The sequence below is a fragment of the Canis lupus genome, chromosome 5 (genome assembly GCF_011100685.1).
Source record: "Canis lupus familiaris isolate Mischka breed German Shepherd chromosome 5, alternate assembly UU_Cfam_GSD_1.0, whole genome shotgun sequence".
In the NCBI taxonomy this organism is placed as follows: domain Eukaryota; kingdom Metazoa; phylum Chordata; class Mammalia; order Carnivora; family Canidae; genus Canis; species Canis lupus.
Window position 1 is genome coordinate 75,097,888 of NC_049226.1, and position 17,072 is coordinate 75,114,959.

Sequence of the window (17,072 nt, forward strand, 5' to 3'; positions counted from 1 at the left end):
AATCATCATCCAGCTTTTACTAAAATAAATCATGAGACTATTACAACATAGAAAAGTATTTAGATACAGGATTCAGAGCTTAATTTTATAGTGAGTTATGAATATGAAGAGCAGATTTAATGTAGTTGAAGTTGATCGTAGGAGGATCTGAACTAAGCTGCCTGGTGAAAACCTTGATCTTCCCACCACAGTTCCCAACTGCTAGTGATTATTATTGTAGAAGTTACTGAGTCCTTAAATATTTTAAGTGTAATAGGGAGTTAGAGATGGTTTCCGTGTTGTCATAATACAGTTTTATATTATTTCTAAAATTTACCTTCCTTTTGAGTATCTGCTAGTAATGTTTGTTCATAGTGACAATAATCCAAAATTATCTCACAGTTCTTCCTAAATTTAAAATATGAGTAATGGAGAAAGTTGAAAGAGGGAAAATATGTCCTTTCTGGGTTTCCATCTAAAGTGGCAGTGAAGGGTCATATCTTCTGTCCTTGGTTGAAAAGGCAGACAAATTACAACTCCCCCAAAAAAAGACTGATGAATGTTTATATTCTGCTCTCTTAAAAGAAATATTCAGAAATTATAAAATGATACAAATATTTTAACTCATTTTTTGGAGGGTAATTGGGAACTATTTTATCTTAAAGCAACCTAGGATACATTATACTCAACTGGATACACAAGAACATTTTGTATAACCATTATGTGTATATGCCCAATAACCATGAGCTCTTTGAGGGCAGGTGTAATGTCCACCTTGCTGAATGGCATTCTCTGTATACACGGCAGTTGATCACAGAGTATGTGCTAGATGAATCTGAGCCACACAGGCTTCCAAATAGGAAAAACATATTGGTAAGCATTGGGCCCGAGAATGTGCTTTGCAGACCTCCAACTAGAGGAGAGTAATCAAACAAGAGCCTCAGCTTCCAGACTCTGAAATCTATCTTTATACTTGGGCCAAGACCATGCTTCATGTGGGTGGTTCCCAGTGGTGGCTGATCATAGCAGAGGTTCCTAAGGGGTTCCTCATTCTGGGGAAACAGGAGATTCTTCTGATGGCTAGTTGGCTCAAGGGTTCCCCAAAGACTGCTCAACCCCTCTGAGATTGCACAGATTTCCAGGATACTTTTAACTTTTCCTCTCTCTCTCCTTCATTTGGAGGCAGAGTTGCATGGCCATCTGATGGCTCTGCCAGTCTTGGCCTGCTCTGTCTCCACTTTCTTTTTTACAAGTGTTCCCTGAATAAAATCTTCACATGGTTAATTTTGTCTTAGCAACTGCTTCTTGGAGGACCCAGTCTAACATAATAAACTCCAAGACTGAACACTCTCTGGAAAATTAATAGCTCCATTTTAGCATCTATTTTATTATAAATTAATATGCTATATTAAAATATAATAATATACTACATATATTTTATTGTAAATTCATATACCACACCAAATTTGACCATAAATTATTACTTTCCTTTGAATTACAAATGACTTGAATAGACAATTAGCCCTTGGTCAAGATCAACACCTTAGGTACATGCCATATAAATTCTTATCTATACTTTTAGAAGAATGAGTTGATTCAGACTATAAAATTCATTGTTGAATCTGGACTTTAATCTTACTTCTCAGTATGAGTGATATGCATTTTAATAATATGTTATTCTTGAATAAAAACATTAACATCTTTAATTCCCTACTTATCTCTCGACTCATTTACAAAAAGGGAAATATTTATATAATGAATCTTATTATTCCTCTGTTTAATTAATGCAATCCTCCTAATAGAATGCAGATAAGTTTCCCAATTGTTTTATAATACATTTAACATATTTCTACTCACAAAAAGTATTTTCATCAGTAACTGTGGCATTAAATTTGAAGATTTTATTTCTTCAGAAATATGATTGTATTAACATTATGCATGACTGTTAAAATTTTCTATCTTATGTTTTACATTTTTATGTAATGCCTTGTCTCAGACCCTGCTAGACTGAGGAACTCTTGAGATCAGGATTTGTTATATTTACTTGATTTTTTTTATTACTATAGTTGAATTTACATAATTTACACAATGAAACTCACTTTGAATTTTTCAGTTAAGTTTCCAAATATCTAAGAAGTACTTTGCACGTGTCCACTCTAGCATACTGAGAGAACATTGCAATTTGTATTTCCCGTTTGTTTGGAGAATGATTGCACACAATTTTGGTGCTCATCACAGTCCTAAAAAGCCTATAAATATTTATAAATTTAACTATTAACCTTCTCAAGGGCCAGTATTTTGATCATTCACCCGTGGTTTTAATCAAACATTCTCAGGATTCTGAGATTATGTACAGGGAATGTAAGGAATGATTAGTCAAGGTACAAATAGCTTAGCTAAAGAGTTCAAAAAATAAAACATTCCATTTACTATTTGGGGCAAAATATTCCAGGTTATTGTTAAGTATCAAACAAGAAATGAAAATCAGACTGCAAGAGGTCCCCCACCCCCACCAAATAATGTGAAATTATAATTTACTTATAACTAAAAAGAAAACCCTTTCAAAACGTACTGTCCCTCTTTCCATTTAGTCTTTGTTGGCAAGTATTAAAAAATGTATATATATACATTTTGATGTTAAAATGGTAAGAGTATGTTTCTACTTCAGTGCTAATATCAGAAGTAATTGGTGGATATAAATAATAATCACATTTAAATAAACACTGGGTTCCAGGAAGAGCGGCAAGTCACTATCACATTTCAACAAGGTAAACAGGATCCAAGCCAGAACCTAAAGCAGATTCATGAACTTGAAGAAAAGCAATGGCACCCCCCTCCCTTCTCTCTTAGGCCTGGGCCTAGTTTGATCATTAGATGACAACCTGTGCATTTGGCAGCTGAGTGATACATAGTCTGTTATTTTTACCTTTATTGTTTGATCTTTTGGAAGTGTGAGAACAATATCATGTTTCATTATGCAGAGACCACAGAAGCATTACTATCAAGGGATCATGCTTGCTCAGCAGGAAGTCCCTGCACATGGTTACATAAACCTCCGAGAAGGTACAGTTTCTGCCTGGATCATCACTCATTTTGTAATTAAAATAAAACAGGAGATTTCTTTTGGCATGATGAATTTGTGTGTGGCCTATGTGTACATGTGTATATTTGGAATAGGACTCTTCTGATCTTTATGCGTCATGATTAGGGGAAGGTCGTGCCTTTACTTACCTAAAATCCTGCCCAGTACAAGAGACCTGATGGCACTGAATTCTGTACCTGATGACAGGTGGACTTGTCTCTTTGCATTCTCGTCAATCTATAGAATTGTTACATGAGATTAAACAGCCAGATGGGATGCCATTTTGTTGGGAAGAGAACAGAAAGCAAAGGAAGACAAAAGAAAATGATAAAATAGGCAATTAATTAGTATGTCCCCAAAGAGTTAGAAAAACAAATCTAAAAAAGTCATTTACAAGGATGGAAACTTATTGTACCCTCAGATATCAGTGCACCCCAACCTCCTATTCCCTTATATCAGTCTAATTTTCTCACTGTATGAGAAATCCAAAACTTATGGTAAAGCTAAAAAAAAGATACAAGTTATTTTCACCTTGATACTTTTAGCTAGGTTGGTATTTTCTCTTGAGTCATTCAGCTACGAAATTTTTCCTCTATGTAGAGGGCCAAAACATTCATGCTTTTCTTCAAAAGCTGGTACAGTGAACAATTCCATTGGTTTCATTAGAGTAGCAATACCCCTACTGAGTGGTACATATGATAAAATAGATGGCTTTCCCTCCCGAATAATGTATAACATTGACATTTTTGGTATCAACTATCAGTAATGTCTTGGACAGAATCTTTATCCTTTCAAAAACTAGACCGCATTTGACAGTCTGTCTATGGCGTGGGCAAGAGCAGCACTGGGAGGATGTCTTTAGTCTATTCATTATCGTAATTCTGCTGACAGTCCATGCTGGGAAATCAAAACGGTGACCACTACTACACTTCCATTGAATTTACTGTATTACCTCTACAAAGACCACTCCTTCCTCTCTGTTAATATCCACGTGGTGAAGCTGCCCATCCGCCATGTTTTTGAAATCAAAGTTAATGACATCAGGTTCTTGGTATCTATTTAGTTTGTACCTGATCTGCAAACTTCCTAAAGTAGGGAAGAGAAGTTATAGTTTTAGTTAAATTGTACTTTAAGAACTACTTACAAAAACTCAGAGTACTCTTTTCTAGCTACTGATTTCTGGTGGAAAATTCACAGTAGCTTATTTGGATGTTTCTTTTCTTTATAATTCCAGAAGTCAGCTTCTATGTCAAATTGCACTACTTTCCAGATCAAGACCAAGCATGTTGCCAAGAAGCAGTCTTTCCTGCAAATATCTAATTTTTCCCCTACAAGTCAAATATGCAGCTAAGTGTAAGCAGGTCTCTACACTAGCCTCTAGCTTAAAAAGATACACCTTAGTATATTATGAAATGCCAAACTATTGTGGAATATTGCATTAACATGTTTCCATAATCTCATCTTTGAAAAAACACACCTGTCACTCCTAAAATGCAATTGATTAATGGAATTTTTATAAGCAAATGCAGTTTTACTAAAGATGAGAAATATTTCCAAGTAGTCATGGTCATAGACTTTGGAATGAAGTTAGGATTAAATGAATGGTTTTTAGCCACACTTACCATGAGAACTAATATTACTCACTTAGCTGCCTGCAAAATGCCAATTAATTTATTTCACAGGGTATCTCCAATTTAACAAAGAAAATATCCTAATGCATAAATAAGCTTCAAGCTCAAAAGGTACACAAATGAAGGTAAATATACTTATTAAACGGTATTATTTTTATTTTAGTGTTCAGTGCCCTTGAGCCATATTTATTTTAGCTGAAATGATATATTCAAGTTTATACATTTATTTTCCTTACTCAGATTATTTATCTATAGAATTTTTATCTTTAATCTGAATATAGGGAGGAGAAAAAACATCAGCAAGTGGTTTTCTGTGACAAAGTTTCTGTAGCATACACATATCCTAATCCACACAAGTCATTGCCCTGCACTGATGTGCCAGCATTTCCCATGACTATTGCATTGCTGACCACTAGAAGCAACAGATTTGTGGACCTTTTCTTATATATAATGCTAGGTTGTTAACATCCTCTCAAAATTTCTCTAGTTTTAATTGTAGGAAATATTTATTATATACAAATAGTCGTCTTATTTCAAAATGAACCACAAAATTGATACTGATATGACATGGAATATCATAAAGAGCTTCAAGTAATATTAAAATATGATAAATATTTTATAGAAATAAAAAATTAACATTGAGTGTGTGAAATCATCAAAATTATAACAAGCTAAAGCTATTTTAATAATTTTAAGTAATCCTTTCAGATTAAATTTCTAGGATAGTATTGAAAAACAAAGCTCAATACAAAAAAAAACAGGCACACTTCTCTTCTTGTTTGTAGTTTGAAAGGCAAGAACATGAGAATGATCCATATTATTACTAATCTAATGTTCTAATTCAATTTTCTCTCACTCTCATCTAAAAAGCACTCACCATTTTTGGCAATGATAACTGAAAGGTATTCTTTATAAAAGGAGCTCACATAAAGCAGTAAGCTTGGTGCTCGTGTTGTTCGAAAGCTAAATTTGATCATTTCTCTGCTCAGCTTCATATCACCATGAAATGAAGCAGCGTGGGAGCTGGAATTTTTACTTAAGGAATAATTTTCTTGAAAATTGTAAATCAGAGATGAGCCAGATCCAAAATATGCAGAAATCTCTGAAATGATACACACATTTTATGTTAAAAAAATTAAATACAAAGATCTTGTTTCAGTTATATTATTTAATTATTAATAACAAATTGTATAGATATAACAAAGAGCCCCAAACCAGAATTAAATAACAGAAAATTAATAGAGCTTTTATGACGGTCCTTGAAATGGCTTTATGTTAGAATTACACATAATTAACTTACTAGTTAACCTTACAATTGAAAGCATAATGCCGTCCTCTCTAACTTCAGACATAAACCAGTTTTTGGCTTTTATCTCCCTTATCATCCATTTTTTAATTTAAATTTTTAGTCCCATCTATTATTTTGTACCTAGAATACACTTGTTTTCCTGTAATAGGAAGGAAGGACGTTTGAAGAGTCATCTTACCTTCCAGGATCAAGGGCAGAAACGTTCCTTTTTGCCCAAACACTTTCCCCCTATTTATTGTGCCCTACAAAAAGAAGCTAAATCCAGCCTTATTATAAAAGAGGGCAGTGGGCATTGTGTAGCAGTGGATCCACATAAGGAACTATCCAGCCTCTCTTAGTTTTACAAAAGTGTAGTACTTTGCTTATATGAGATTAATATCCCAAATTTACACACACATGCATATGCATGCACACACACCCCACATGTTTGTGTGTGTATATATATATATATATATATATATATATATATATATGAACATGAGGAGGGTATTATAGGGATAATTAGAGCTGGATCCTTGAACTCTGCTTCTCTCCATTACTATAAAGGACCAGTTGTGAAACATGAGTTGTAAATGATGTTCACAGGGTAACACAGAAACATCCCCATTCCCTCGGTATTTGAAGAATGTTTTTGTGTGTTTGTTTTATGATTTTTATTATCTATAATACACTTTTTATATGCAATATGATACTTAGCCACAGAGTAGCATTCTTGATTGCACTTAGCAAGCTGAACTAGAAATCATTTAGATTCAGAAAGTGAAGACAATTTCTTGGGAAGAAGTGGTCTTTGTTCTAACTTTATATAGAACCCATGACCCTGAGGTCAAGACCTGAGCCGAGATCAAGAGTCAGACACTAAAACCATTGAGCCCCCCAGATGCCCGTTAACTTTATGTAAACAGCCTCCTAGAATGATTGCAGCAATGTGTAAGTTATTATCACAGGTTGACTTGAAATTATAAGTTAGTTCCAGTAAAAAGTAGATGACTTTTCCCCCACTTTTCATGAAATAATCCCACACGATTTCTTTGCAAAGCAGGAGTTGCTTCAATTTGGAGGCAATTTTTGTGAGCCTCCTACAGGAAAAGGTTCAGTACCCCAGACACACTCAAATAAAGCAACTGAATTAAACATGATGGCAGTTTTCTAGGAGTAACTATGAAAGCATAACAAATGTTTGTGTATTCAGAGAAGTCCGTCCAGAACACTTAATACTGCACTCAGTTCTTTCTTTCTTCCATGACATAGGTCTGTGAACAAGACAAACTGACAAATATTTCACTATTTTACTTCACAGATATTGGCCACATCATAGAGCAAAATGCCTGAGTATCTCTATTTTGTTACATGTGCATATTTAGTGAAAAAGTTATTTTTATTCTTGGAAAAAATATTTGTTTGGCAAAAAACAAAAAAACCCCACTTCCTCAATCTCCTTTCACAGTTGACTTTCTTCATCAAAAATAACAATAATGCCTTTAGTGATTTTAAAATAGAGAACCACCTTGTGGGACAGGTTGTTGATAGCCTTATCATTTAAGAGCATCAACATTAGACGGAAAAAAGGCATAATGAGTGGCCAACACCTTAAGACATCTAGAGCAAACTTTACAGGATTTATTATTAATAGATACTATTTTTTAAAGACTTGAGGCAAATAGCAATGAAATGAAATGGGGTTAGCATGAAACAAGAAATTTGCAAAAAAAAAAAAAAAAATCAGAAATGGAAGCATTTTTTGTCTCAAATTAGCCACCCAGAAAATGACTGGAGGATGTTTTCTTCATATTGGATGAGTTTTCCTGTTAGGACACCCCAAGCCATACTTACCCTTCGAACAGAATGGCCCTGTATATGCAGAGAAGGTGCAGTCACAAGAGAAGCCACTGAGCTTTTCTCTGCATTTCCCTCCATTTTGACACAATTTTCCATAGCTGCTGCAGTGGCCTCTGCAACCCGGCTCCACTCCGGGCGTCACCTTAGCTCTTTCTTCCAGGTCCAGGGACATTCCGTTCAACTGCAGAGATCGAATGCAGCCCAGAAAGCCCCTCTGTCTGGTGGCCGTTCCACCTAGAAGGGAAATACTACAAATGGAAACATGTTCCTAGGTGTTTTATTCAGGATTTAAAGATCAAACAAAGCGGAGGCCTCACAGAACGGCCAAAGTTGGCCTTACTGGGAATGGCCAAAACTGGATGTGTCAATAGAATGTGGGGAGCGCAATTTGTGACAGAACATTGAAAAGATCTAAGAAGATAAAACATGAATTCTGTTTTTTCCAAAGGTTGAATTTGTTTCATACTGGTTTTCTAAAAAGGATTTATTAAAATGTAAGTCAGAGAGGTTTTCTTTTCTGAGTTTTTTTCAAAGAACAAAATAAGGCTCTTAGGTTCATGCAAAGTAACAGTGAGATGGATTGACAGTCTTAAGTAGAAGCTTTTTTTTTTTCTTCAATTTTAAACCAACATATATTTGGGGTGAGTGTGGCTCCATTTCTCATATTGAAACCTGGTCCTGATGCTGGTATGATTTTAATTTATTGAGAATTATGAAAGACACCTTAAGTTCTTCTAACGACTGTGCACTGATGTGGTCTTTGGTTATTATTCTTCCATCAAAAACATGGTACTGGGCAGCCCGGATGGCTCAGTGGTTTAGCACCTGCCTTAAGCCCAGGGCGTGATCCTGGAGACCCGGGATCGAGTCCCACGTCGGGCTCCCTGCATGGAACCTGCTTCTCCCTCTGCTTGTGTCTCTGCCTCAATCTCTCTCTCTCTCTCTCTCTCTCTCTCTCTGTGTCTCTCATGAATAAATAAATAAAATCTTAAAAAAAATGGTAACTAAGATTATTCACTTTTGTCTGGCATATTTCCCAGAGAATTTTTTCTAAATACTGGTCTAGTGTGGATTGACCTAAGCTTGGAAAGATTCTCAATAAACTGGGGGAAAGGGGTTTGTCGGAGAGACAGTGATATAGCATTTATGGAATAATACATGACAGTATGTCTTATCAAGTCACCCCTGAGGAGGTTTCCACTGTCTGAGTGGAATCTGATCCTGCTATGTAAGGTATAGAGGCTCTTAAACTTTAAGGAATGTGTCACACGGAAGCCTTCTTAAAAATACAGCCTCACTCCAAGAAATACTGATTCTGTGGGCCAGAAACAGGGGCTATGAATCGAAACAATCAACAGACCTCCCAAGTGGATCTTATTCAGGTGGTCAGTCGACCCCACATTTTATAAGCAATGTCCTAGTAAGAATGTAAGCTCGAAAAGGGCCTTCACCCGATGTCCAGGAACACCATAAATTGAAGGTGTTCCTTCAATTTCTACTCAGAACTTGAAGTGGGAAAATAGTATTCTAAATAGTCTGGATGATTCTACCCAGGTGCATTAGAGGGTCACGGGTCCTCGAAAAAGGAGCTCTGCCACTGAACAGATGATGCTGCCTCACCATCAGGATCTGAGACCTGCTCTGTACAAACCGTCTCTTCCTAGGACGCGCTTCCTCCCTCCTCTACCACTTTACTTAGCTAGCTCTCATCTAGCCTTCATTAATAAACATCTCCTTATCCTCAGAGATTAAACAGGTTTTTATTTTAACTTTCAAAACCAAGAGTTGGCCAGAAAGACCCTAAAAATAGGCCTTTGTCACCATCTAGCAGGTTTTACATTTTACCAACAGACTTTGTATATTACGAGAGTCCCGCCATTAGATACACTTTGGTAAGGGCTGCTTCAATCACACTGTACCCTAGCACAAAAAACTGTGCCCAACACATAATAGCTGTGCAGTAGCTATTTATAATCATACTAATTAATCAGCAATTGACATTAATAACTGATTATTAACAATCAGTTAATGCACTGGCTCATTAAACTGGATGATGCCATAGGAGTGGGAGCTTGATGCTTCAGAGAGAGGAACACTATTGGCCACACAGGGTAGTTTGGGTCCTCAAGCCTGAGAATGAGGAAAAAACCCAAGGAATGTTTCTGAATAGATCAATCCTATATTTTTGGATAACAAAAATACCACGAAGGGAAAACTAAAAGAATTCTTAAGAATTTTGGACTCATGACTCATGGCACTAATGGTATTTAGAATTCAGATCATAGACATAAGGGTCTCCATTCGAACAACTATACTTAAATTTGTGTATTGAAATTACTTCAGTTGACATAATTAGTGCCTCTTCCGTGAAGCAAATACAGTGAAGTCATATTTTCTATTTATAAATCCAGATGCAGTGTGCTATGGAACCAGATATATTCCAATTCCAGTTTATGTGGGCACGCCAAGGACAAAGGAGTCTAGCTCATCCCGGAGTCTCAGAATAGCTGATAATCTTCTTGTTTCCTTCCTCCTACACTTACTCTGTCTCCTCCCATTTTTGAAGTCTCTCTTCTCCCCTTATTCTTAGGACTCTTCTCCTTTTCCTTCCACATTAAAGCTGCTACTCACCTTAGTTTCAGACCTCCCTATTTATTCTCACACTCTGCTGACTCATCTCAACAGAATGTCGAGAACTCAGAGTTAAGTCTTTGACCAAATTCTCCTAGCATCTTTGCTGGAGTTTTGTCTGCTCGACAAGGAATCCCATAGCTTCTTCCTCAATTTCTTTCAGAAGTGTTCTATAGTTTTTAGGGTATAGATCCTTTATCTCTTTGGTTAGGTTTATTCCTAGGTATCTTATGCTTTTGGGTGCAATTGTAAATGGGATTGACTCCTTAATTTCTCTTTCTTCAGTCTCATTGTTAGTGTATAGAAATGCACAAAGAGATGGAAAAATATTCCATGCTCATGGATTGGCAGAATTAATATTGTGAAAATGTCAATGTGACCCAGGGCAATTTACACGTTTAATGCAATCCCTATCAAAATACCATGGACTTTCTTCAGAGAGTTAGAACAAATTATTTTAAGATTTGTGTGGAATCAGAAAAGATCCCAAATAGCCAGGGGAATTTAAAAAAAGAAAACCATATCTGGGGGCATCACAATGCCAGATTTCAGGTTGTACTACAAAGCTGTGGTCATCAAGACAGTGTGGTACTGGCACAAAAACAGACACATAGATCAATGGAACAGAATAGAGAACCCAGAAGTGGACCCTGAACTTTATGGTCAACTAATATTTGATAAAGGAGGAAAGACTATCCACTGGAAGAAAGACAGTCTCTTCAATAAATGGTGCTGGGAAAATTGGACATCCACATGCAGAAGAATGAAACTAGACCACTCTCTTTCACCAGACACAAAGATAAACTCAAAATGGATGAAAGATCTAAATGTGAGACAAGATTCCATCAAAATCCTAGAGGAGAACACAGGCCACCCTTTTTGAACTCAGCCACAGTAACTTCTTGCAAGATACATCCACGAAGGCAAAAGAAACAAAAGCAAAAATGAACTATTGGGACTTCATCAAGATAAGAAGCTTTTGCACAGCAAAGGATACAGTCAACAAAACTAAAAGACAACCTACAGAATGGGAGAAGATTTTTGCGAATGACGTATCAGATAAAGGGCTAGTATCCAAGATCTATAAAGAACTTCTGAAACCCAACAGCAAAGAAACAAACAATCAAATCATGAAATGGGCAAAAGACATGAACAGAAATCTCACAGAGGAAGAGATAGACATGGCCAACACGCACATGAGAAAATGCTCTGCATCACTTGCCATCAGGGAAATACAAATCAAAACCACAATGAGATACCACCTCACACCAGTGAGAATGGGGAAAATTAACAAGGCAGGAAACCACAAATGTTGGAGAGGATGCGGAGAAAAGGGAACCCTCTTACACTGTTGGTGGGAATGTGAACTGGTGCAGCCACTCTGGAAAACTGTGTGGAGGTTCCTCAAAGAGTTAAAAATAGACCTGGCCTACGACCCAGCAATCGCACTGCTGGGGATTTACCCCAAAGATACAGATGCAATGAAACGCCGGGACACCTGCACCCCGATGTTTCTAGCAGCAATGTCCACAATAGGCAAACTGTGGAAGGAGCCTCAGTGTCCATCGAAAGATGAATGGATAAAGAAGATGTGGTCTATGTATACAATGGAATATTACTCAGCTATTAGAAATGACAAATACCCACCATTTGCTTCAACGTGGATGGAACTGGAGGGTATTATGCTGAGTGAGATAAGTCAATCGGAGAAGGACAAACATTATATGTTCTCATTCATTTGGGGAATATAAATAATAGTGAAAGGGAATAGAAGGGAAGGGAGAAGAAATGTGTGGGAAATATCAGAAAGGGAGACAGAACATAAAGACTCCTAACTCTGGGAAACGAACTAGGGGTGGTGGAAGGGGAGGAGGGCGGGGGGTGGAGGTGAATGGGTGACGGGCACTGAGGGGGGCACTTGACGGGATGAGCACTGGGTGTTATTCTGATGTTGGTAAATTGAACACCAATAAAAAATAAATTTATAAAAAAAAAAAAAAAGAATCCCATAGCTTTGCTTATAGCTTTGGCCCGGGAACTCTGGAGGAGGGTTAGGTGCTGGGAAGTCTGGATTATAGGTGGATTCCTGGTGTATTTCCTTTATTTCGTGTTATAGTACTTTAAATCATGATATTTATATAGTTTATAGGACAGAGTAGTGTTAAATCATGGTCTGTTAAGCATTTGACACTCTGAAGCAGCAAGTTTCTCTGATTTAGGAGTTGAACTCCCTCTGCCAGTGACATCATAATAACTAGATAATGTGGGAGTCCAACAGCTAAATACAGTTCCTTTTCATCTGTCCCAGCTTGTTTATTCTTATTCTTATTTGTTTTGTTCTAGACAAGGAGCTAGAGGCATAGAGAATTCCAGGGACAAGCCCACAGGGCACACAGCTGAGGAAATATTAAAATAAACACATTCAGTTGATGCAGAACAGGACAAGAATCTACAGTTGGCCTTTTCTTGCAAGGGAGTCGCTTTCTCTCCACACTAAAATATGGTCAAAAAAGATCATTTTCATTTTCTTCTATTTCTTAGATCATTTTTGGTTTGAAAAACATTCCAGTTCTGCAAGCTCTACTTAGTAGTTCTTCGCTGGGCATGATGGTGTCTGACACAGAGGGTACAGAATTATATGCAACTGAACTTGCCCTCAAAGAGCTCAGGGTCTAATAATGGATTTAGACTGGGAAACACATGATGTTAATGGTAGGAATAGGTACTCAGTGGACAAGAAGGTCAGAGGACAGAGATAATAACAGAAAAAAAAAAACCCATCGTCTGTATGAAATACATTTATTTGTAATAGTGAGAAGAAAATCGACACCTAGTCTTGTAAACAGGGCTTCTGTATTGTGTACTTGTGAAGAGTTAATGTTTATCTAATCGAATGGTTTTAAACTATATTTTTAATTATCAGAAAAAAAGGTCTAATTAGACATAAACATACATGGGATACATGTGTTGAGGATTTTTACTTTACCATTAGATTTCAAGTTAAAAATTTCTTACTTTAAGATGAACTATTCTGAAGAACACAGCCAATGTAAATACTATTGAGCTTGAAAGCTTAATTAAAGATTCCAATGACTTTTCAGGGTTAGAGTAGGTCCAATTAAAATGAGCTGCAGTTTGATTAATTGATTCTGGATGTTTCCACTGAGCTATTATGTTTGGAACTGTCTTCCAATTAATTTCCTATCAATTTACCTGCCATGCTATATCAGATATAATGAATTCTGGAACTTCACAAACACTAGGTATCCTGTGAAACTGATACTCAACCTTCCTATGTGAAGGAATAAAACTGAATCTGTCCACTTACGTAACAGTACTGGCATCTGCACCTAATAGGTGTGCTAGGTGATAAACAGAGATCGAGTCCAACCCTTTTATCATGTTCATGATTCTCAGGCAATGAGTCTAAGTGACAGATGCTATTGTCACAAAATACGAGCTGGCTCTTTCCTATGCCAATTTTTTTTTTTTTTGAGCAGGAAGAGCTTTAATTTTTTAATGGCAAATTATTTATGTGCTGTGCATGAATCTTACTGAGGATTAATTAGAAACAACTGCATATTTTCCCAGGGGCATAGAAAAAAAAAAAGAAATCATGATCTCACATTTCCCTTTAAAATTTAAAGTTCTAAAACCTACCTGACAGAGTACAGGGGCTCTCCCTGACTATGGTACTGTGACAGAAAAAGGCAGCTAAGGCCCTGACCACTGATCAACTTGAAACAGAAAAGTGATAACACCTGCAGGGGCTCAGGACCAAGTCAGGGTGTTGAAGGGTAAAACTGGTCTTCTGTATATTATGCATTGGACCTTTAGTCCTGGTTTACCCAGCCATCCTGAGGGAAGACTTAGCCTTGTAGAAATGGTGCATTAATGTACAAAGCTGTGAGACTGGACCTCAGCTATGATTTTGCCATAGAACGTTCCTCACTGAGCATGACCCTAGGAGAGCCAGGAGGAAGAGGACTGTTCTCCCTCTTGTTCAAAGAACTGTTATGGTTGAAATAGGAAGTGAGTGTAGTCAACAGTGTCATAGGACAGAAAAAGCAGACACAGTTCGCTGAACTAAAGTCAGTGGTGAGAATTTGCTCTGGTGGTAGTCACAGTAGAAAAATGTGGGTCTATTTAGTTTTCTCACATTCCAAGGCCACAAACCTCTCTGGTTTGACCTACTAAGGCATATTTTAAAGAAATGAACTGTTGATGGTATAAATCATATTCTCTGCTCTTAAGAGATCCCATGTGAATACTGATTTCAGTCAATGGTCACTAAGATTTGCTCATTAAACATGCAAAAGTACACCAAGTGCTTCTCAAGCTAATTGTGGAACAGACATCTCAAGGAGGAGAGAACACAATTGAAGTAAGTGATATGATTACACGAAAGAGAAATGTGGCTTTCACTGCACTGCACTTTGGTGATGTGGGAACATATTTATTACAAACGAAAAGCAGATTGAAATAAAAATTATTCAAATGTAAAACTTTTTGACATTCTCTTCCCATAACTATTTTTAGCCTATCAAAAGTAAACTAAAAGTAAAAAGACAAAATCTAGAATACATTATAATTAATAACTCCTAGACACTACTATTATGTATATGAAAATACAACCACAGAGAGAGAGAGAAGAAATTTGTAATCAATTTATCTGAAATAAATCCAAAATATATACAGAATTCTTATAAATCTTTTTTTTTTTTTTTAAGTAGATTCCACGCCCAGGGTGGAACCCAATATAGGGCTTGAACTTAACAACCGTAAGATCAAGACCTGGGCTGAGATCAAGAGTTGGACACTTAACCTACTGAGCCATGTAGGGCCCCCCTCCTTTTTTTTTTTTTTTTTTTTAAGAAAAAAGAAGATAAAACAGCCACATCATTAAGAAGGATATCCAAATGGTCAATAGCTATTTGGCAGTGTCTCTTAATGCTTAACATATGCACATCTTATGACCCAGTAATACCACTGTTAGGTACAGACCCAACAGAAATACAAGCATATGTTCACCAAAAGATCAGTACAAGGATATATCTGTGGTATCCAACTTTCCAAGTATACAAGTGCCCATTCACAGGAAATAAATTCACAGTAAATAATTTGTACTGGTACGCTCAGTTTCCTAAAAGATTCCTGGGTGATACTAATGTGGAGGTAAGGGTGAGAACCAACCTTCAGAGCTCCAATATGCTCAGAGTTCAACATTAACCTTTGTGTATGGCATTTAGAAACTGTTTGCTCCAGAAGCTCAATAAATATTTGTGGATTTGATGCAATTCAAATGCAATGCAAATGACTTTGTCTATGTCAGGAATTCTCACTTCTCCTTCAGGTCCTAGTCACAAAGTACTGAGATGGAGTTTGCCCCATTTAAAAGCCTGTCAGTAAAAGAATTTAGATTGCAAACAAAATTTGCAGAGCTAGTTGAATGAAAATCAATTCAAGGCTAATTTAAGAAGCTTCTAAGAAAAATGCTGAGTTTACAAACCAAAATAGAAAATGACCACTGTCACATTTCAGCTTAAAAAATGATTGATTTTTTTTTCCCCATCATTTCCGTGGTTGGAGAAAGTCTGTGGGGGAAACGCTAACAGCAGTGACTCTTGACAGTGAGTCCTCGTTCTAACAGGGTCAAGGGCATATGTTTAATACACTAATTAACATCATGCCACTAAACTTATTTTTTTAAGTAATAAATAGCACCTTTGAATAGCACTGTTCAACTCAGGTCATAAATCACCCACAAACAAAAAAAGAGAAAGTGAAAGAATGTGAAAAGGTCGGGAAAGGCTCTGCACCATAATTAAGAACAAGAATGGAGAAAGATGGGCTAGAATTAGAGGGTGAATCATCATTTTTGTTACAAAAAGCAATGTGATGGTTGGGATATTTGGGGAAGGGGAGAAGATAGTCAATGTGCTGGTGCTCACTGTATTTATCACAGTACATTCATGTTAACTCTTTTCACTTTTTCATACAAGGTTTGAGGTCCATTGTTTTATTACTCCTTCACAGTGCACGGCATCCTATAGTTTAGATTAACTGAAGATAATTGTTCCAATATTTGGAACCATAGCGATTGTTCAAAACCTCTGTTTTATACTTCTTCGGTGTAGACTAACACTAATTCCACCTCTGAAACTCTCATTTCCTTCTTTCTATGTCAGTGGTCATGTATCATTGTTGCCCAGCTGAATCACGTTTTTAATCATGCCTTCTATTTATTTTTACTGATTTTGCTCAGAAGGTAAAGCATCAGTCTTGCATCAGAGATGCACTCTGAGATGTGGACACACTTTATGACTGATTTTTAAGGGAGAGACTGAAGCCAGCAATAGAGAAAACATACTCAATGCTTTCATGTTATCCCATTCTACCGGTCACTTCTGAGAGACCGCCAAAACCCTTAACCTTGAAAAATTGTAATGTCAATAAATATCATCAACAAAGGCCCGGCTGTGGTAGCACAGTGAGATGGAGAATATTACTGAAATCAAAATGAACATGCATTCAAATACCCACAACATTTTACTTGTAGGTAAAAGTGTTAAAGATATATCTCAAACAAACATAGTTCTAC

General features: G+C 36.7%; 1 protein-coding gene across 1 annotated transcript in view; it reads right to left on the minus strand.

The window, feature by feature from the left end:
- The window catches only part of CNTNAP4 (contactin associated protein family member 4), a 241,176-nt gene that overhangs the window by 14,944 nt on the left and 209,160 nt on the right, over window positions 1-17,072 (minus strand). Inside the window, exons 18-21 of the mRNA XM_038538261.1 lie at window positions 7,835-8,074; window positions 5,570-5,794; window positions 4,014-4,147; window positions 3,211-3,298 (exon numbers count right to left, since the gene is read on the minus strand). Coding sequence (XP_038394189.1) covers window positions 3,211-3,298; window positions 4,014-4,147; window positions 5,570-5,794; window positions 7,835-8,074 — 687 coding nt within the window. The remainder of the gene's footprint in view (window positions 1-3,210; window positions 3,299-4,013; window positions 4,148-5,569; window positions 5,795-7,834; window positions 8,075-17,072) is intronic.